Source organism: Nomascus leucogenys, chromosome 21 (assembly GCF_006542625.1).
Source record: "Nomascus leucogenys isolate Asia chromosome 21, Asia_NLE_v1, whole genome shotgun sequence".
NCBI lineage: Eukaryota > Metazoa > Chordata > Mammalia > Primates > Hylobatidae > Nomascus > Nomascus leucogenys.
The window spans coordinates 55,317,576-55,337,880 of record NC_044401.1 but is presented as its reverse complement, the minus strand read 5'-3'; the positions used below and the strand labels follow the sequence as shown (position 1 = coordinate 55,337,880).

At 51.8% G+C, this 20,305-nt stretch overlaps 2 protein-coding genes and 1 non-coding gene across 12 annotated transcripts in view; 2 read left to right on the top strand and 1 right to left on the bottom strand.

Annotated features, from left to right (window-relative positions):
• IL17RE (interleukin 17 receptor E) overlaps window positions 1-1,547 on the top strand; it is a 45,517-nt gene extending 43,970 nt beyond the window's left edge. For both annotated transcript variants that reach the window (XM_030802048.1, XM_030802049.1), the window contains 3 exons: window positions 175-226; window positions 306-404; window positions 869-1,547. In XM_030802048.1, coding sequence (XP_030657908.1) covers window positions 175-226; window positions 306-404; window positions 869-1,425 — 708 coding nt within the window. In that variant the 3' untranslated portion in view covers window positions 1,426-1,547. The remainder of the gene's footprint in view (window positions 1-174; window positions 227-305; window positions 405-868) is intronic.
• A 1,776-nt stretch (window positions 1,548-3,323) lies between these two features.
• IL17RC (interleukin 17 receptor C) lies at window positions 3,324-20,244 on the top strand. Of its 9 annotated transcripts, none has more exons than XM_030802045.1 (18): window positions 3,324-3,669; window positions 3,962-3,983; window positions 4,167-4,319; window positions 4,579-4,653; window positions 4,744-4,853; window positions 6,731-6,842; window positions 7,164-7,208; window positions 9,818-9,918; window positions 10,169-10,228; window positions 14,099-14,153; window positions 14,238-14,419; window positions 14,513-14,563; window positions 15,788-15,833; window positions 15,964-16,085; window positions 16,335-16,394; window positions 16,821-16,869; window positions 19,236-19,331; window positions 19,590-20,244. In XM_030802045.1, the coding sequence occupies exons 1-18, from the start codon at window positions 3,565-3,567 to the stop codon at window positions 20,216-20,218; spliced, it is 2,073 nt and encodes a 690-aa protein (XP_030657905.1). In that variant the 5' UTR covers window positions 3,324-3,564; the 3' UTR covers window positions 20,219-20,244. The 9 variants fall into 9 exon arrangements, with proteins under 9 accessions (XP_030657905.1, XP_030657904.1, XP_030657906.1 ...); XM_030802044.1 differs by having other exon boundaries at window positions 9,818-9,957; XM_030802046.1 differs by lacking the exon at window positions 7,164-7,208 and having other exon boundaries at window positions 9,818-9,957.
• Window positions 5,305-5,407, bottom strand: LOC115832252. The gene has a single exon (XR_004027678.1). It is a non-coding gene; the product is annotated as a U6 spliceosomal RNA (small nuclear RNA).
• Window positions 20,245-20,305: the final 61 nt, after the last annotated feature.

The following is a 20,305-nucleotide window of genomic DNA, read 5'->3' as shown; positions in this document are numbered from 1 at the left end:
TGCCACCATTGACCTGTTCTGTGCCAGGCTAGCAGCTGAAGCAGACACAAACCCACCTGGGAAGAATTCCCTAGCCAGTGGGGACTCCCCTCTCCCCCAGCTCCATGCTTCACTCAGCTTCCCCGGGAGGAGAAGATGCCTGGCTCATAGGGGTGGGGGGCTCTGTGCCCTCAGGTGTGGCGGTCAGATGTCCAGTTTGCCTGGAAGCACCTCTTGTGTCCAGATGGTGAGTTCTTGGGGAGGGGGAGGTAAGAGGGAGGCTGGGCACTGAGGAACTGGGCTTGGCCTCATCCTGCTTGACTCAGTCTCTTACAGACACCTGGGGCTCTTGATCCTGGCACTGCTGGCCCTCCTCACCCTACTGGGTGTTGTTCTGGCCCTCACCTGCCGGCGCCCACAGTCAGGTAAGCTCACCTGGGGGTAACCTGGGAAGTCAGACCTGCCCAGCTCCGAGACTAGCTGCCCCCTCACCCTCCCCGGTCTGAGCTCTCGGCACTGCACCCAATCTCTGTTACTCAGACAGGGAGCCTCAGGCCCCCAAGTGAGCAGGAATGGTTAAGGCAAGGCAAAGGGCCTTCTGAGCAGATTGTCACTGTACTGAGTCTCTGTACAAAAGGCTAGTGGGGCAGAAATCCAGCCTGCGCTGTACTCCCCCAGCCTGGAGCCCTGGCCCTCTCTTCAGAAGGGGTGCCTTTATCTAGCCCATAGGTACCCTATAGGCTAGGGCTGTTTTTGGTACCAACCCCCAGAGCAAATAAGGGGCGGGGGCGGAGAAGCGAGCACCCTACGGTATCCCGAGAGGCTGGGGAGGAGAGGGCTGAGCAGTCCCTCAGCCGCCCCGCCTTCATCTGTTGCTTCCCACCACCAGGCCCGGGCCCAGCGCGGCCAGTGCTCCTCCTGCACGCGGCGGACTCGGAGGCGCAGCGGCGCCTGGTGGGAGCGCTGGCTGAACTGCTACGGGCAGCGCTGGGCGGCGGGCGCGACGTGATCGTGGACCTGTGGGAGGGGAGGCACGTGGCGCGCGTGGGCCCGCTGCCTTGGCTCTGGGCGGCGCGGGCGCGCGTAGCGCGGGAGCAGGGCACAGTGCTGCTGCTGTGGAGCGGCGCCGACCTTCGCCCGGCCAGCGGCCCCGACCCCCGCGCCGCGCCCCTGCTCGCCCTGCTCCACGCTGCCCCGCGCCCGCTGCTGCTGCTCGCTTACTTCAGTAGCCTCTGCGCCAAGGGCGACATCCCCCCGCCGCTGCGCGCCCTGCCGCGCTACCGCCTGCTGCGCGACCTGCCGCGCCTGCTGAGGGCGCTAGACGCGCGGCCTTCCGCAGAGGCCACCAGCTGGGGCTGCCTTGGGGCGCGGCAGCGCAGGCAGAGCCGCCTAGAGCTGTGCAGCCGGCTCGAACGAGAGGCCGCCCGATTTGCAGACCTAGGTTGAGCAGAGCTCCCCTGCAGTCCCGGGTGTCTGCGGCCGCAACGCAACGGACACTGGCTGGAACCCCGGAATGAGCCTTCGACCCTGAAATCCTTGGGGTGCCTCGAGGACGACTGGCCGAAAAGCCTTATTCCCGGCCGGGCGCGGTGGCTCACGCTTGTAATCCCAGCACTTTGGGAGGCCGAGGCGGGCGGATCACGAGGTCAGGAGATCGAGACCACGGTGAAACCCCGTCTCTACTAAAAATACAAAAAATTAGCCGGGCGTGGTGGCGGGCGCCTGTAGTCCCAGCTACTCGGAGAGGCTGAGGCAGGAGAATGGCGTGAACCCGGGAGGCGGAGCTTGCAGTGAGCCGAGATTGCGCCACTGCACTCCAGCCTGGGCGACAGAGCAAGACTCCGTCTCAAGAAAAAAAAAAAAAAAAAAAAAAAAAAAAAAAAAAAAAAAAGAAAAGCCTTATTTCCTGCCTCACAGGCCGGAAGTCCCAACCCAGTCCCCGCGCGCATCCCTCTTCCTCCTCATACTTTCCCTTGACTGAGAGCTCCTCTAACCCCTGTTCTGCTGGGTGAGGGCGGTCTTCCCACTTCCTCTCCAGAACTCCAGAAACAGCAGTGTGCTTATGCTTCAGTCCAGGCTGGAGAGGTTGGGGCCGGGGTAGGGAGGCAGGAGCCATGTCAGTTCTAAAGGAGGGTGAGGGGGTGGGGGGGTGTGGGGGGCGGCTGAGAGAAAACCTCCTTGGGGGCCAGGGATTCCCTTTCCCACACTGAGGCTCTGCCCAGAGGGAGAGAGGACTCGACCTAGGAAATGAGACTTTTGGCTCTGGGTGGTCAGGACAATGGGGGTTGGGGGTGGGGTGGGTGGGTGCTGGGGGTGGGGACCAAGATCCGGAAAGATGAATAAAGACAAACATGACAAACTAAGAAAACACAGCATGCTTCTCTAGTGTGGCTGGGGAGCCTGCCTGGGGGGTATGTGTCAGTGTGCTGGCCCAAATCCTTTGTGTCCACAAGGCATGGCATCCGTCACGTTCTTACAAGCAATGCCTCCAAAAGCAAAGGAGGATGGGGCAATCTCCTTGATCCCCCTCAGTGATTCTTACAAGAGGAGAGAGGAAATAGAGGCTTCGCCAGGTGGTGTGTCCATCATCACACAGCCGGCCCAGAGCAACAGCACAGATGGGACCCCTGTCTGCCAGGCTCTGGGTCCTGGGTTCCTTCTGCTCCCCATACCGCATTTGAGCCAGGCAGTGGTGAAAAGCCCACTTTCTGGTGCCCTTTAGTGGTGCTTTTTTTTTTTTTTTTTTTTTTTTTTTTGAGACGGAGTCTCGCTCTGTCGCCCAGGCTGGAGTGCAGTGGCGCGATCTCGGCTCACTGCAAGCTCCGCCTCCCGGGTTCGCGCCATTCTCCTGCCTCAGCCTCTCCGAGCAGCTGGGACCACAGGCGCCCGCCACCACGCCCGGCTAGTTTTTTGTATTGTTAGTAGAGACGGGGTTTCACCGTGGTCTCGATCTCCTGACCTCGTGATCCGCCCGCCTCGGCCTCCCAAAGTGCTGGGATTACAAGCGTGAGCCACCGCGCCCGGCCTGGTGGTGCTTTTAGAGCTCCTGTCCCACAAAAGGTTATCGAGGCCCAAACAGTGTGTGAGGGGACCGAGTGTGCCTAGTAAGGGGAGACCTAGTGGGCCCAGGACTCCAGGGCCGTGTCCTCCTTAGGACTCCCGGGGTGAGTAAGAGCTCCCTTACTCAGCCATGATGCATTCGCTGTCTTCTTCAGGGGCCCCTCCCAGCCAGGTGTCAGCAGAGGGAGAGGAGAGCCAAAGAAGGAGGAGGTGCGGCCACCACCCTAGTCCAAGGCTGCTGGCTCCCAAGCCTGGTGTTGGTGGGAGGGACAGAGAGGGGCGGGAACAGCCGGCTGCCTGCCGGGAGCCAAAACGAAAGCACTCCGTGCTGGAAGTAGGAGGAGAGTCGGGACTCCCAGGACAGGGAGTGCACAAACTATCCAGCACAGCCCCCTCTGCCCCCTCTGGAGGCTGAAGAGGGATTCCAGCCCCTGCCACCCACAGACACGGGCTGACTGGGGTGTCTGCCCCCCTTGGGGGGGCAGCACAGGGCCTCAGGCCTGGGTGCCGCCTGGCACCTAGAAGATGCCTGTGCCCTGGTTCTTGCTGTCCTTGGCACTGGGCCGAAGCCCAGTGGTCCTTTCTCTGGAGAGGCTTGTGGGGCCTCAGGACGCTACCCACTGCTCTCCGGTGAGTCTGGAACTCTGGGGAGACGAGGAAAGGCTCAGAGTTCAGTTTTTGGCTCAGCAAAGCCTTAGCCTGGCTCCTGTCACTGCTGCCACCGCCAGAACTGCCCTGTCTGGTCTGTCTGGTGCTGATGGCAGAAGAGAAGAATGGGGAAGGGGCAAGAGCTAGGTCTGTCTTCCTCTGGGAGGGTCTGGGAATACGGAGCCCCAGAAAAAGGTAGGTGGAGGTCTTAGGCAGAGAACAGTGCCTAGATGGTGGGGGCACAAATTCTGACTCTCCTTTCCTTCCTTCCCAGGGCCTCTCCTGCCACCTCTGGGGTAAGTATCCCTACTTTTAAAAAGAATTTCCCAGGTTGGCTGAAGGGAGCAGAGCTGTCCCAGGCCCATACCCTCCCTGCCCACCTCAGCCCAGGACAGCCAAGTTCTTTGGCTCTCTGGGTATGTCAGGTGCCACCAAATTCTGGGCTTGGAACAGCTTCAGCTCCACCCTTCCACACACAGGCAGTGACATACTCTGCCTGCCTGGGGACATCATGCCTGCTCCAGGCCCCGTGCTGGCGCCTACGCACCTGCAGACAGAGCTGGTGCTGAGGTGCCCCAAGGAGACCGACTGTGACCTCTGTGTGCGTGTGGCTGTCCACTTGGCCGTGCATGGTGAGCAAGTCATCCTGTGACAGTGCATGTTCACACTTGAGTGTGTCTGGGGTGGGCATAAGGGCCAGGGGATCTCTCAAGCAGCGCTGGGCATCCTCAGTGTTCTCCTGGAGGACACCGGCAGAAGGACCCCCAGGCCAATGTGGTCTTCCCAGCCCCTGCTTCTCAGCACTGGGCTTTCCAGAAGGAAGCCAACGCCAAAGCCAGCCAGTCCAGAGCAGGGGGCTTCACCCAGGTCCTTCCTCTTGGGTCCTTCTAGGGCACTGGGAAGAGCCTGAAGATGAGGAAAAGTTTGGAGGAGCAGCTGACCCAGGGGAGGAGGAGCCTAGGAATGGTGAGGAGAACCTGGCTAGCCCAACTGCCCCGTGCTAAGGCCTGGCCTGCCACTCCTGGGCCTGACCAACCCCTGCCCTGTTGCCCACAGCCTCTCTCCAGGCCCAAGTCGTGCTCTCCTTCCAGGCCTACCCTACTGCCCGCTGCGTCCTGCTGGAGGTGCAAGTGCCTGCTGCCCTTGTGCAGTTTGGTCAGTCTGTGGTATGCAAAATAATAATAATAATAATAATCACCTTCTAAACCTAAAATCTATAAAACATTTTCACATGCATTATCTCTTTGAGGATTACAAAAGAATTAAATTTATTGAAACCCTTCAGTACCAGGCATTACAGCCAGTGTTTTACAGGTATCAACCTATTTAATTCTCACAACAGCCATGTGAGGTGGGACTATTCTTTTGATTCTGATCAGCGCTGTGGGCAAGTCCCTTCAGCCTGTTATGCCTCAGTTTTTATGTCTGTAAAATGGGGATGAGAATAGTTCTACTTCATATGCTTGACTGTGAGAAATCACCAAGCAGTTTTCCAGGGTGCTTCTACTATTTTACCCTCCTACCAGCAGTGTATGGGAGTTCTAGTTGCTTCCCATCTTTGCCAACACTTGATGGTGTAATTTTATTTTATTTTTAAATTAAATATATTTGAATTTTAAATATGTGGGACCCTCCATGAATTTGCATGTCATCCTCAGGCACGGGCCGTGCTAATCTTTTCTATATTGTTCCAGTTATAGTATATGTGGTGCCAAAACAAGCATAAGTGTTGTCATTGTAATAATTTTACTGCATATGTAGTGGTTTATCATTGCGGTTTTAATTTGTATCTTCCAATGACTGATGAAGTTGAGCACTTTTTTCACATGCTTATTGGCTATTTGTGTAACTTCCTTGTGAAATATCTCTTAAAGTTTTTTTTTTTTTTTTGCCACATAAAAAAAGAATAGTTCCGGCCGGGCGCAGTGGCTCACACCTGTAACCCCAGCACTTTGGGAGGCCGAGGCGGGCAGATCACGAGGTCAGGAGATCGAGATCATCCTGGCTAACACTGTGAAACCCCGCCTCCACTAAAAAAATACAAAAAATTAGCAGGGCGTGGTGGTGGGTGCCTGTAGTCCCAGCTCCTCGGGAGGCTGAGGCAGGAGAATGGCGTGAACCCGGGAGGCGGAGCTTGCAGTGAGCCGAGATCGTGCCACTGAACTCCAGCCTGGGCAACAGACTCTGTCTCAAAAAAAAAAAGGAATAGTCCCACCTCACATGACTGTTGTGAGAATTAAATTAAGTCGATACCTGTAAAACACTGGATGTAATGCCTGGCGCTGAAGAATTTCAATTAATTTAATTCTTTTGTAATCCTCAAAATTACCTGATGAACTAGGCATTATTTTTATCCTCATTTTCCAGATAGATAAAGTGAGGCTTGGAGAGGGGAGGTCTGTGGGCTGGATGCACTTCTCTGTACTCTTGGACCAAAGGAAGAGTCCTACCATACATACCATGGTATACTTACCAAGGTGTAAGTACCATGGTGCAGGGTGTCAGGGCTTCTCCCTGCCTAAGGAGGCCACATGTGCCTGGAAGATCTATTTCCACTGGGGTCAAATCACTCAAACCCTTTGACTTTCCCTCCAACCTCCAGCCCCCAGCCAATATCCTTTTATCTGGAGAATTGTAGACTGGGAGAACATCTGCTTGGTCCATGTCACAAGCAGTTGTGAGGAACACTGAGACACTGGGTTGAGTGTGAGAACCACTTCTGTGGGGAGGGGTGTGCCATATTGTGTTGGGGTCTCATCTCCTTAGCTTTGGCCAGGTGATCTAGCACAGCTGGGTGGGGCAGGGATTTAAATGTCTAGGGCCTTTTCCCACCCTGGTGACACTCTTACTGAGGACATTTGCTTTAGAATTGAGGCCCCTTGAAAGAAAGGTGAATAGTAGATTTCAGGCTATACAGTATAAGTACAGTCATTGGTTGGGGGAGGAGGGCAGTGAGCAGAGTGGTCCCTGCAGATGATCCCACAGCTCTTGGCCTGGATTCTGAGCCCTGCACCGCCAGCCTTCCCCACCCCTCTCCTCACAGGGCTCTGTGGTATATGACTGCTTCGAGGCTGCCCTAGGGAGTGAGGTACGAATCTGGTCCTATACTCAGCCCAGGTACGAGAAGGAACTCAACCTCACACAGCAGCTGCCTGGTAAGTGGACCCCCAAGTCCTGGCCCCCTAGCCTCTGTCCCCTCTGGCCATTCCCCCTCCTGCTTTCACCCTCTTCTAGCTCCATCCACTCTGTGGCAGGTGTCTGAGCTCCTATCCTTCCCAGAGTCAGTCCCTCGGACCTTCTCTCCCTGGGTGACATGGCTTTCCAGCCCCTGGGGAAGGTGCTTTGAGCATTGGATAGATGTGGGTGGTATGTAGGGGATGGGGAGCCATTCCTAATGCCCCCTGGGAGCCAAATTGCCCCCACTTCTTTCCTTGGCCCCCAGCCCCACTGGAGGCTCTTCTGTGATCTCTCCCCAGACTGCAGGGGGCTCGAAGTCCGGAACAGCATCCCGAGCTGCTGGGGTAGGGGCTAGGGCCAGTGGGCCGGGGGTAGGGAGGGGCAGGGTCTGGAGTATAAGAGACCCTTGGAGTCCACTTCAGATATGGGCTGCCACATCTCAGAAGCTCACAGAACACATTCATTCATTCGTTTGTTCATAACACATTAATTGCAGTATCTGCTACTCTGTGCTAAGCACTGGAAATAGAAAGACGAATCTTGGGTCAGGCTCAGTGGCTCATGCCTGTAATCCCAGCACTTTGGGAGGCCGAGGTGGAAGGATCGCTTGAGCTCAAAAGTTCGAGACGAGCCTGGGCAACCTGGCAAAACCCCATCTCTACCAAAAATACAAAAATTAACAGGGCATGGTGGTGTGCATTTGTGGTCCCAGCTACTCAGGAGGCTGAGGCAGGAGAATCGCTTGAGCCTGGGAGGCAGAGGCTGCAGTAAGCTGAGACTGCACCATTGCACACTAGCCTGGGTGACAGAGCAAGACTCCGTCTCAAAAAACAAAACAAAACAAAACAAAACAAAACAAAACAAAACAAAAACTTGAAATAAAAGCTAAGAAAGTCAAGGGTCTGACTTTTTTCCCACATACTATTTGGATTTTGTTTTGGTTTTGTATTTTCTTTTTATTGTGTATAACATACATAAAAGTATGTAAAGGGTACTGATTTTCATGTCCAGTTCTTTTTTATTTTTTATTTTTTTGGCGGAGTCTTGCTTGTCGCCCAGGCTGGAGTGCAGTGGTGCGATCTCAGCTCACTGCAACTTCTGCCTTCTGGGTTCAAGCGATTCTCCTGCCTCAACCTCCCAAGTAGCTGGGATTACAGACATGCACCACTGCGCACAGCTAATCTTTGTATTTTTAGTAGAGATGGGGTTTCACCATGTTGGCCAGGCTGGTCTTGAACTCCTGACCTCGTGATCCTCCCACCTCGGCCTCCCAAAGTGCTGGGATTACAGGCATGAGCTGCCGCGTCCAGCCAATTCGTTTTTATGTATGTATACACTTGCATAACTAGCACCCAGATCAATACATAAATACTGTGAATACATCACATACTGTGATGTTTTCTGAACTACTAAATTTTTTCAACTTCATTTTCTTTTTGGCTTCCTAAAATTAAAGTTGGCTTGCCTCTTTGGCAACTCATTAAAGACTATTCAACACCAGAGTTTTGAAAACACAGATGTATATATCATGGATTTCATTTCTTCCTTCATTAAGTAGACATTGATTCATTTATTCAACAGATATTTATTAATTTCTGTGTACCAGGCAAATCCCTGGACACTGGAAATATTAATAAATCAATAAATCAAGATGACAAAAAACCCTGACCCCATGGAGCTGGTGTCAGGGTCAGGGTGGGGGTGAGGAAGGACACAATAAACACATGGAGATGTGAAGAATGCAGTAAGTTAGACAGTGATTAGCACTAAGGAGAACATTTGTGGAAGGGCTGGGGAAGGTTGGGAGTTGCAGAGGTCAGGGATGGTCTCATTCTGGTGAACAGAGACCTGAAAGAGGTGAGGGAGGAGCCATATATCTGAGGGAAAAGAGAATAGCCAGCAAAAAGGGCCTGGGGTGGGAGTATGTCAGGGGTGTTTTAGAAATAGTAAGGAGGGGGCCAGGCGCGGTGGCTCACGCCTGTAATCCCAACCCTTTGGGAGGCCGAGGCCGGCGGATCACGAGGTCAGGAGATCGAGACCATCCTGGCTAACACGGTGAAACCGTGTTAAAAATAAAATAAAAATACAAAAAAATTAGCTTGGCATGGTGGCGGGCGCCTGTAGTCCCAGCTACTCGGGAGCCTGAGGCAGGAGAATGGCGTGAACCCCAGGAGGCAGAGCTTGCAGTGAGCCGAGATCACACCACTGCACTCCAGCCTGGGCATCAGAGCCAGACTCCAACTCAAAAAAAAAAAAAAGAAAAAAAGAGAGAAATAGTAAGGAGGTCCTTAACAACTCTGCAGCAGAGTTATTAAGGACACAAGTGCCATAGGCTGTGCGCGGTGACTCATGTCTGCAATCTCAGCACTTTGGGAAACTGAGGAAGGAGGATTGCTTGAGGTTAGGAGTTCAAGACCAGCCTGGCCAACATGAGCAAAACCCCATCTCTACTAAAAATACAAAAATTAGCCGGGCGTGGTGACGCAGCCTGTAATCCCAGCTACTCGGGTGACTAAGGCAAGAGAATCGCTTGAACCCAGGAGGTGGAGTTTGCAGTGAGCTATCGTGCCAATGCACTCCAGCCTGGGCAACAGAGTGAGACTCCCTCACAAAAAAAAAAAAAAAAAAAAGGACACAAGTGTCAAGAGGTAAGGTCAGAAAGGTCACAGTTCTGAGCAGAGGAAAATGACTTGTTTTAAAGAGGTTACAAGATCTTTCTGGCTGCAGAGGGAGAAGCAGGGAGAATAGCTGTCCTCAGACCACACACTAGGGCCTCCATGGGCTTGGCTCTGGGCAGCTGCTAGGAGCAAAGTCTGGTCTGAAATGAGGACACACCCTCTGCCCTCCAAGAGCCTCCCAGTCTAGGGGGTTTGAAGGAAACTCCAAAGGGTCAGTCGGGGATGCAGAAGAGGTGAGGAAGTCTAAGCTGCGCTCTCTTTGCCTCTCCCACCAGCCCTGCCCTGGCTCAATGTGTCAGCAGATGGTGACAACGTGCATCTGGTTCTGAATGTCTCTGAAGAGCAGCACTTCGGCCTCTCCCTGTACTGGAATCAGGTCCAGGGCCCCCCAAAACCCCGGTGGCACAAAAACCTGGTGAGGCCTCCCCCTTCCCAAGTCCATTCCCACTGTAGGCCGATGCCTGTGCAAAGGACACAGTGCCTTATCAAAGAGGATCCTTGAAGAGGATTCACCCCAAGCAAGGGAACACTGGTGGGGGAACTTCTGCCTTCCTGGTTTCCTTGACTTTGGCCTCCTCCTCTTCCTCCTTATCTTCTCCAACCTCCTTCCTTTATTTGTTCCGCAGACTGGACCGCAGATCATTACCTTGAACCACACAGACCTGGTTCCCTGCCTCTGTATTCAGGTAGGAGCAGAGTCCAGCTGGGTGCCAGAAGACGAGTGGGAAGATGATGATGGGGGTGATCCCTGCCTTCCTGGTCTCACCATTCTTCAAACCCTTCACTGAGGTGGAGACTGTGGCTCCCTGGGGTGGCTGGCCCTCCCTTGACCCTTGCTGTCCTATGCCTTCTGTCTATTACATTCCCTGAATGCTCTCCCTGATCCTCCACAGAACTCCTGCTTACACTTCATGGCCCCATGCAAATGTCACCTTCTCCTTAAAGCCTTTCCCTACTCCTCTAGTTCTGTCTGTGTTCCCCTGGCGGGCAGAGCATGTGCTACGAACTTGGACTGGTTTGAATCTTGGCTCTTGCCATTTGCTAGCTGTGTAACCTTAGGCAAGTCACTTCACCTCTGTGAGCCTGTTTCTCATCTGTAAAATGGGAATAATAATAGTAACAGCCTCATGGGGCTGTTATAAGAATGTGTGCCACATCCAGGCTTAAATATGCTGGCTCTTTCCTCTTCCTCCGTACATTTATTTACTTTTTTAGACAAAGTCTCACTCTTGTCTAAAAAGTGCAGTGGTACAGGCTGGAGTGCAGTGGTACAATCATGGCACACTGCAGCCTCAGCCCCCTGGGCTCAAGTGATCCTCCTGCCTCAGCCTCCCAAGTAGCTGGAACTACTGGTGAGCACTACCATACTCAGCTAGTTTTTTTTGTTTTGTGTAGAGATGGGGTCTTGCTATGTTACCCAGGCTGTTCTGAATTCCTGGGCTTATGCTATCCTCCCACCTCAGCCTCCTACCAAGTGCTGGGATTATAAGCATGAGCCGCTGTGGCTGGCCCTGATTGAACTTTTTATTTATTTATTTATTTTTGAGACAGAGTCTTTCTCTGTCGCCCAGGCTGGAGCACCGTGGCATGATCTTGGCTCACTGCAAGCTGCTTCTCCCGGGTTCACGCCATTCTTGCCTCAGCCTCCTGAGTAGCTGGAACTACAGGTGCCTGCGACCACGCCCGGCTAATTTTTTGTATTTTCAGTAGAGACAGGGTTTCACCGTGTTAGCCACGATGGTCTCGATCTCCTGACCTCATGATCCACCCGCCTCGGCCTCCCAAAGTGCTGGGATTACAGGCATGAGCCACTGTGCCCGGATGCTGATTGCACATTTAATTGGTCATCAGGTCTCATCCATCTTACCTCTGACATTAATGTCTCTCATTCTCTTTCCCCCTCCTCTCCATCTCAGTCCAGCTTGGGGCTCTATCATCTCTTTTCTAGACTGTTTCAATACCTCCAAGCTCCCCTCCCTTCCCATCACTTTCCTGGCATTCTGGGCCCATATTCTGCCCCCAACGGTGCCTTTTCACTATATTTTCGCCATGATTCCCCTTCATGAGAACATTGTTACATCCAGTGGAGCTACTTACCAAGATACACCTAGCTCCCTGCCTTTTCTCAGGTGGTTCCCATGATCTCAAATGCCCTCACCTCTTTCCCAAAGCTTCTCCCCAACCACCCGGCCTCTCCTAGCTCCAAATCCCCTTGCACTTCTATCTTTCCTTGTCCATTTATCACTTCATTTCTTTTATTTTCTTAGTTAAATTTTTTTTTTTTTTTTGGAGATAGCATTTTGCTCTGTCACCCGTGGTAGAGTGCAGTGGCATGAACACGGCTCATTGCAGCCTCAACCTCCCGGGATCAAGGGATCCTCCTGCCTCAGCCTCTGAGCAGCCGGGACTGCAGGCATGCACCACCATGCCTGGCTAATTGTTTCCTTTTTTTTTTTTATACAGAGTTTCACTCTTTGCCCAGGATGGAGTGCAGTGGCGTGATCTTGGCTCCCTGCAACCTCCGCCTCCCAGGTTCAAGCCATTCTCCTGCCTCAGCCTCCCAAGTACCTGAGATTACAGACACACGCCACCATGCCTGGCTAATTTTTGTATTTTTAGTAGAGACGGGGTTTCACCATGTTAGCCAGGATGGTCTCGATCTCCTGACCTTGTAATCCGCCCACCTTGGCCTCCCAAAGTGCTGGGATTACAGGCGTGAGCCACTGTGCCCAGCCTGTTTTCATTTTTTAACGTTTTGTGGCGATGGGCCACCACATCCAGCTCAATCACTTCCTTTCTTATTTGGGCATCTAATTTCTTCTTGTACACAACAGATGCTTAATAAATATTATGAAATGAGTGAGCGCTTTACTAATTTATATAAATTTTTTATCCTTACTACAAGTGCGAGTTTGTGATTTCCTTGAAGGCAAGCAAATCATATCTAATTCAAATGTAATAGCTTTGCAAGAGCTTTGCACAGTGCCTGGCATATAGTGCCTACTTTTTTTTGTTTTTTGGTTTTTTTGGTTTTTTTTGAGACGGAGTCTCGCTCTATTGGCAGGCTGGAGTGCAGTGGCGTGATCTTGGCTCACTGCAATCTCTGCCTCCCGGATTCAAGCAATTCTCCTGCCTCAGCCTCCCAAGTAGCTGGGACTACAGGTGTGTGCCACCATGCCTGGCTAATTTTTGTATTTTCAGTAGAGACGAGGTTTCAGCATGTTGGCCAGAATGGTCTCGATCTCTTGACTTCGTGATCCGCCCACCTCGGCCTCCCAAAGTGCTGGGATTACAGGGGTGAGCCACCGCGCCCAGCCTTGTTTTGTTTTTAAACAAGGTAACAGTATGAGGGTCCTCACTGTTGAATGAGTAAATAAATCGTACTGCCTAACACAACCATAGGACACAGCAGATGTTCATGAGATGTATGCTGTGATTTAAATATCTTCATTGCCAAACACAATGCCTGCCACATAGTCGGTGTTCCTAACTAAAGGCTTGATGGATAAATTAATATATTATCTCTAGTGCTTAGCACAGAGCTATGCACATAATAGGCACTCTTAAAATGTCTGTTGAAAGAATAAATGAAAACTTAGCACATTCCCCAACACATAGCAGGTGCTCACAAAGTAATTGTGGAATGAATTAAAATTAATTATCCACCAGGCACGGTGGCTCACACCTGTAATCCCAGCACTTTGGGAGGCCAAGGTGGGTGGATCATGAGGTCAGGAGTTTGAGACCAGCCTGGCCAACATGGTGAAACCCGGTCTCTACTAAAAGTACAAAAATTAGCTAGGCATGGTGATGTGCGCCTGTAGTCCCTGCTACTGGGGAAGCTGAGGCAGGAGAATCACTTGAACCCAGGAGGCGGAGGCTGTGGTGAGCTGAGATCACACCACTGCACTCCAGCCTGGGCAACAGAGGGAGACTCCATCTCAAAAAATAAAAAAAAAAATAAAAATTTAATTATCCAAGGTCGCTTGTGCTTGCCATACTGCTAAGACACAATGGTAAACGCTCATTAAAAGTCTGTTGAATGGGCCAGGTGCGGTGGCTCACGCTTATAATCCCAACACTTTGGGAGGCCGAGACGGGTGGATCACTTGAGGTCAGGAGTTCGAGACCAGCCTGATCAATGTGGTGAAACCCCATCTCTACTAAAAATACAAAAATTAACCAGTTAGCTGGGCGTTGTGGCATGTGCCTGTAATCCCAGCTCCTCAGGAGACTGAGATGGGAGAATCGCTTGAACCTGGGAGGCGGAGGTTGTAGTGAGCCAAGATTGCACCACTGCACTCCAGCCTGGGCGACAGAGCGAGACTCTATCTCAAAAAAAAAAAAAAAAAAGTTTGTTAATGAAGATGTTGCCAGTGCCCAGCATTATGTTTGCTGGAAGAATAGATGTGAGCACCTCCAGGTTTTGTAAAAGGCAGGAAGACCCGGCAAGTGGTTGTGAAATACCTGCTGAATGATTGCATCCCCACTGTCTAGCAGAGGGCCAGGCATATGCCCATGGAGGGGACCTGAGCAGACCCCCATTTCCTTTCCAGGTGTGGCCTCTGGAACCTGACTCTGTTAGGACGAATATCTGCCCCTTCAGGGAGGGTGAGCTGACCGGCCTGGGGCTGGGGTTGGGGTGTTGCGAGCGATGGGTGCCTGGCGTGCGGTGACTGGGCCCTTTCCTTGCAGACCCCCGCGCACACCGGAACCTCTGGCGAGCCGCCCGACTGCGACTGCTGACCCTGCAGAGCTGGCTGCTGGACGCACCGTGCTCGCTGCCCGCAGAAGCGGCACTGTGCTGGCGGGCTCTGGGTGGGGACCCCTGCCAGCCACTGGTCCCACCGCTTTCCTGGGAGAATGTCACTGTGGACGTAAGTGAAGCAGAGGGCACCTCCCATGGTGAGGGGAGAGTGGGGAACCGGGGGCCCCCTTTTGTGATCCCACCCATTCCTCTCTTTCCACAGAAGGTTCTCGAGTTTCCATTGCTGAAAGGCCACCCTAACCTCTGTGTTCAGGTCAGAAAGGGGTGCATAGTGCTGGGCTGGAGGCTGGACCTGGGCAGACCCCCCAGCCAAGGGGGTCTTAGTTCTTGGGCTGCTAAAGCATAGTGGTTGCCAGCTTCCTCTTTGGGAGTTCCACTGTTTACTTTAGCAGTGTGTGGGACCCTGGGCAACTCACTTCACCTCTCTGAATGTCACTTTCCTCATCTGTTTAATGCAGATGATAATACAGTAACTACGTCATGGAGTGGTTGTGACGATGAAATAAGAGAAGTGCTTCCCCTTAGGAATTGGTACAGACTAAATGCTCAATAAATGTAGCCAGTTTTATTATTGCTATCCTTATTCTATTTCCATACCTGTAGAATGGGTTGCTCTACAGTTTCAAAGGGTGATTATAAGACTATTCACTCATTCGGCCAGGTGCGGTGGCTCACGCCTGTAATCCCAGCACTTTGGGAGGCTGAGGCGGGCAGATCACGAGGTCAGGACATCAAGATCATCCTGGCTAACACGGTGAAACCCCATCTCTACTAAAAATACAAAAAATTAGCTGGGCGTGGTGGCGGGCACCTGTAGTCCCAGCTACTAGGAAGGCTGAGGCAGGAGAATGGTGTGAACCTGGGAGGCGGAGCTTGCAGTGAGCTGAGATGGTGCCACTGCACTCCAGCCTGGGCGACAGAGTAAAACTCCGTCTCAAAAAACAAACAAACAAACAAACAAACAAACAAAATACTCATTCAAGATTTTTTGAGCAGCGCGCGAGTCACTGTTTTAGGCACTTGTGATAGACCCTAACATCTCTACCCTCATAGAACTTATATTGTAATGGAGAAAGGCAGCCAACAGACATTGTAAATAAATCACATAATATCTTAAAATTGCATACAAATACCATGGGAAAGGGATAAGGTGGGACTGGGGTTGCAATTTTTAGCAGGGTGGTCATGTGAGAAGGGAATCTCTTTGAGAAGGTTAGATGAGAGGGGAACCATGCTCCGTAAGACATAAAAACAGCTTTAGGGTCAGAAGACGCTTTATACAGATGACCTCACAAGGCTGGGGCAGAGAAAGATGTAGTGATTCCTAATCACCCAGCCTTGAATCCACATCTGCCTAAGGTCAGATTGAATGCAGATTCCCAACCCAACAGGGCTTCTGTTGCCTGCCCTGTTCTGGTATTTCTGCCTTTGGCTTTTGCTTTTCTTAGTGGCCCTAACCATGGTCTCTTCCCAGCAGGTGAACAGCTGGAAGAAGCTGCAGCTACAGGAGTGCTTGTGGGCTGGTGAGTTGGGCCTGGGGGCAGCTGGGGCAGGGCCACTTCCTAGGGGTGAAGGTCAGGGCATGGGAGGCAGGCAAGTGGCCAATCCCAGCAAGGATGGGTCTTGGTCAGAGTGGCCTCTCACCCCTTCCAGACTCCCTGGGGCCTCTCAAAGACGATGTGCTACTGTTGGAGACACGAGACCCCCAGGACAACAGATCCCTCTGTGCCTTGGAACCCAGTGGCTGTACTTCACTACCCAGCAAAGCCTCCACGGTTAGGACTGGGCGACCCTCCTCCACAGATCTCTCCAAATGCATCTCACACCTGGCCTCAAATTTTCGCTCCATCCGCCCTGTGCCGGTCTCTGGGAACATGGGGGTGACTCAGACCAGGGCCATATTCAGTGGCATCACCAAAGTCTCCCAGTCCCCTCTACCCCATTCTACCCAGCTGTAGCCTGGTAGGTGCTGCCTTAAGGGTGCTACCTGCAGGTAACAGTGCCCCCATCCTTTGGCTTGGCAGAGGGCAGCTCGCCTTGGAGAGTACTTACTACAAGACCTGCAGTCAGGCCAGTGTCTGCAGGTGAGCTGGTGGCAGAAGGGCCCCACCTCAATGCCTAGGGGCAACAGGCCTAAAACTAGCACTCACCTACTGTCTATTTAGGCTTATGTTCAGCCCTGGGAAAGTTAAGAGTAGAAGAAGCATAGTTCCTATCCCCAAGGAGCACACTGTTGGCTAGACACCCGTAAACAGATAACCCCACCTACAGGTGCTAAGTTTTGGGTTCCAGGGAGAGCTTCCTGGAAGAATTTCTTCCTATAAGAAATGGTATGGAAGAAGTCATACCCTAGTCAGTGGGCACAGCACAAAGGCAGAGCAGCTGCAGGAACCTTAGCCGGGAGATATGCATAGTTGATGCTGGGAATTTGGAGATCAGGCCACCAGAGCTTGGTGAATATTGGAACACCTGGCTGGTGCCCTGGATTTGGTTCTGTTTGTATCTTACAGCTATGGGATGATGACTTGGGAGCGCTATGGGCCTGCCCCATGGACAAATGTGAGTATTGTAAGAACTGCCTTTCCTTTCTGTACCAGGAGTGGGGATCTTGACAGGGACCACTCTTGGGCACAGCACATGCAATGGCCTTGTCCTTCCCTGAGATCAGATAAACAGAGGGTCATTCCTTCATTCACTCAAAAAATGATGAGAGCTTGCAGGGATCCCAGGAACACCAAAAAGATAAATCCCTGCCCCCCCACCCCTAGAAGACTAGCAAGACATGAGCCAGTCACTTACATTTAAAGTGTGAGCTACTGAAGCACCACCAAGTGTTCAGTGCTGTAAATGCATACAATGTGGACCTGACCTGGGTGGGGTGAGGCGCTCAGGGGGAAGGTTCCAGCGAAACTCTGAAGACTGAGCTAGGGGAAGGGGGTAGAGATAGAGGGTCTTGGACCGGCAGGTTTCTGTCATGAAATAAAGATTCAGGAGCCATGTAGGGGATTTGGATCTTATGTTGAGAGCAGCAGGAGCTACAATCAAATTTATATATATATAATATATATAATATATTTTATATATTATATATAATATTTTATATATAATATATATTATATATAATATATAACATTTTATATATATTATATATTATATATAATATATTATATATAATATATATTTTATATATTATATATTTTATATATATCACATATAATATTTTATATATAATATATATTTTATATATAATATATATTTTATATATATTATATGTGATATATTATATATAATATATAATATTTTATATATATTATATGTGATATATTATATATAATATATAATATTTTATATATATTATATATGATATATTATATATAATATACAATATTTTATATATTATATATATGATATATTATATATAATATATTATATATCAGATATATTATATATTATATTATATATCAGATATATTATATATAATATATATAAAATATTATATTATATATCAGATATATTATATATAATATATATAAAATAATATATAATATATATGATATATTATATATAATATATATAATATTTTATATATATATAATATTTATTTTTGAGGTGGAGTCTCACTCTGTCACCCAGGCTGGAGTGCAATGGCGCAATCTCGGCTAACTGCAACTTCCGCCTCCCGGGTTCAAGCAATTCTCTACCTCAGCCTCCCGGGTAGCTGGGATTAATAGGCACCCGCCACCATGCCAGGCTAATTTTTGTATTTTTAGTAGAGATGGGGTTTCACCATCTTGGCCAGGCTGGTCTTGAACTCCTGACCTCGTGATCTGCCCACCTCCGCCTTCCAAAGTGCTGGGATTATAGTCGTGAGCCACTGCACCTGGCCCAAATTTATATTTTTAAAAGATTTCTGAGGCTGTCATGAATCAATTCAAGGCGAATCGACTGGAGGCAAAAAAAGACAGGGCAGGGATACCAGGTAGTTGCAGACACCCAGGACAGCAAGATCAAGGGCCGAGCAACCCTAGCTTAGGGGAGAAAAATATGAGCTGACATTTTAGCAATTAAGATGCTCGGCATTGTGTTAAGTGCTTTATATGTATTAATATATTTAGTCCTCACACCAACCCTATGACGTAGGTACAACTTTACAGAGGAGAAAACTGAGGCAGAGAGTGACATTACTTATTCAAAGACCCCTAAACAGACGGAGCTATATTCATCCACTGGCTCTGACACTGTGCTGTGGACTCTGGGCAAATCATTTCTTCGTTTTTTGTTTTGTTATTTTTTTTTGAGAGGAGTCTCACCCTGTCGCCCAGGCTGGATTGCAATGGCGGGATCTCGGCTCACTGCAACCTCCGCCTCCCAAGTGCAAGCGATTCTCTTGCCTCAGCCTCCTGAGTAGCTGGGATTACAGGCATGCGCCACCACGCCCGGCTAATTTTTTATGTCTTTAGTAGAGACGGGATTTCACCATGTTGGCCAGGCTGGTCTTGAACTCCTGACCTCGTGATCCGCCCGCCTCGGCCGGCCGTCAATTCATTTCTTTTTTTTTTTTTTTTTTTGTCGTTGTCTCACCCTGTCACCCAGGCTGGAGTGCAGTGGTGCGATCTTGGCTCACTGCAACCTCCGCCTCCCGGGTTCACGCCATTCTCCTGCCTCAGGCTCCCAAGTAGCTGGGACTACAGGCGCCCGCCACCGCGCCCGGCTAATTTTTTGTATTTTTAGTAGAGACGGGGTTTCACCGTGTTAGCCAGGATGGTCTTGATGTCCTGACCTCGTGATCTGCCCGCCTCAGCCTCCCAAAGTGCTGGGATTACAGGCGCGAGCCACCGCGCCCGGCCCAATTCATTTCTCTTAAGTCTCAGTTTTTCTCCTCTGTGGAGGATAAGTTTCTAACTCTTCTTCTCTGGGTCTCCCAGACATCCACAAGCGCTGGGCCCTCGTGTGGCTGGCCTGCCTACTCTTTGCCGCTGCGCTTTCCCTCATCCTCCTTCTCAAAAAGGATCACGCGAAAGGTGAGCGTTTCCCGGCTCCCCATGTACCAGGGTTGGGATCAGAGTGGCTGTGGGAGTTCTCCGAAGGAAGGCGGCGGCCGAGCTCACTGGCTGCCTCCACCCCTCTCCCCTAACAGGGTGGCTGAGGCTCTTGAAACAGGATGTCCGCTCGGGAGGGAGGGGGGGTGAGTGGGAGCGAGCGCTGGGCGGAGGGCCGCCCCCGGGGAGGCAGGCCTGTGCCAGCTCACCTCTTCCCTCCCCATCTGTTTTCTCCGGCAGCGGCCGCCGGGGGCCGCGCGGCTCTGCTCCTCTACTCAGCCGATGACTCGGGCTTCGAGCGCCTGGTGGGCGCCCTGGCGTCGGCGCTGTGCCAGCTGCCGCTGCGCGTGGCCGTAGACCTGTGGAGCCGTCGTGAACTGAGTGCGCAGGGGCCCGTGGCTTGGTTCCACGCGCAGCGGCGCCAGACCCTGCAGGAGGGCGGCGTGGTGGTCTTGCTCTTCTCGCCCGGTGCGGTGGCGCTGTGCAGCGAGTGGCTACAGGACGGGGTGTCCGAGCCCGGGGCGCACGGCCCGCACGACGCCTTCCGCGCCTCGCTCAGCTGCGTGCTGCCCGACTTCTTGCAGGGCCGGGCGCCCGGCCGCTACGTGGGGGCCTGCTTCGACAGGCTGCTCCACCCGGACGCCGTACCCGCCCTTTTCCGCACCGTGCCCGTCTTCACACTGCCCTCCCAACTGCCGGACTTCCTGGCGGCCCTGCAGCAGCCCCGCGCCCCGCGTTCCGGGCGGCTCCAAGAGAGAGCGGAGCAAGTGTCCCGGGCCCTTCAGCCAGCCCTGGAGAGCTACTTCCATTCCCCGGGGACTCCCGCGCCGGGACGCGGGGTGGGAGCTGGGGCTGGGGACGGGACTTAAATAAAGGCAGACGCTGTTTTTCTACCCATGTGGCCCACACGCGTCTCCGTTTCAGTGACGGGGCTGCCAAACGTCGTTCCCTAGCCC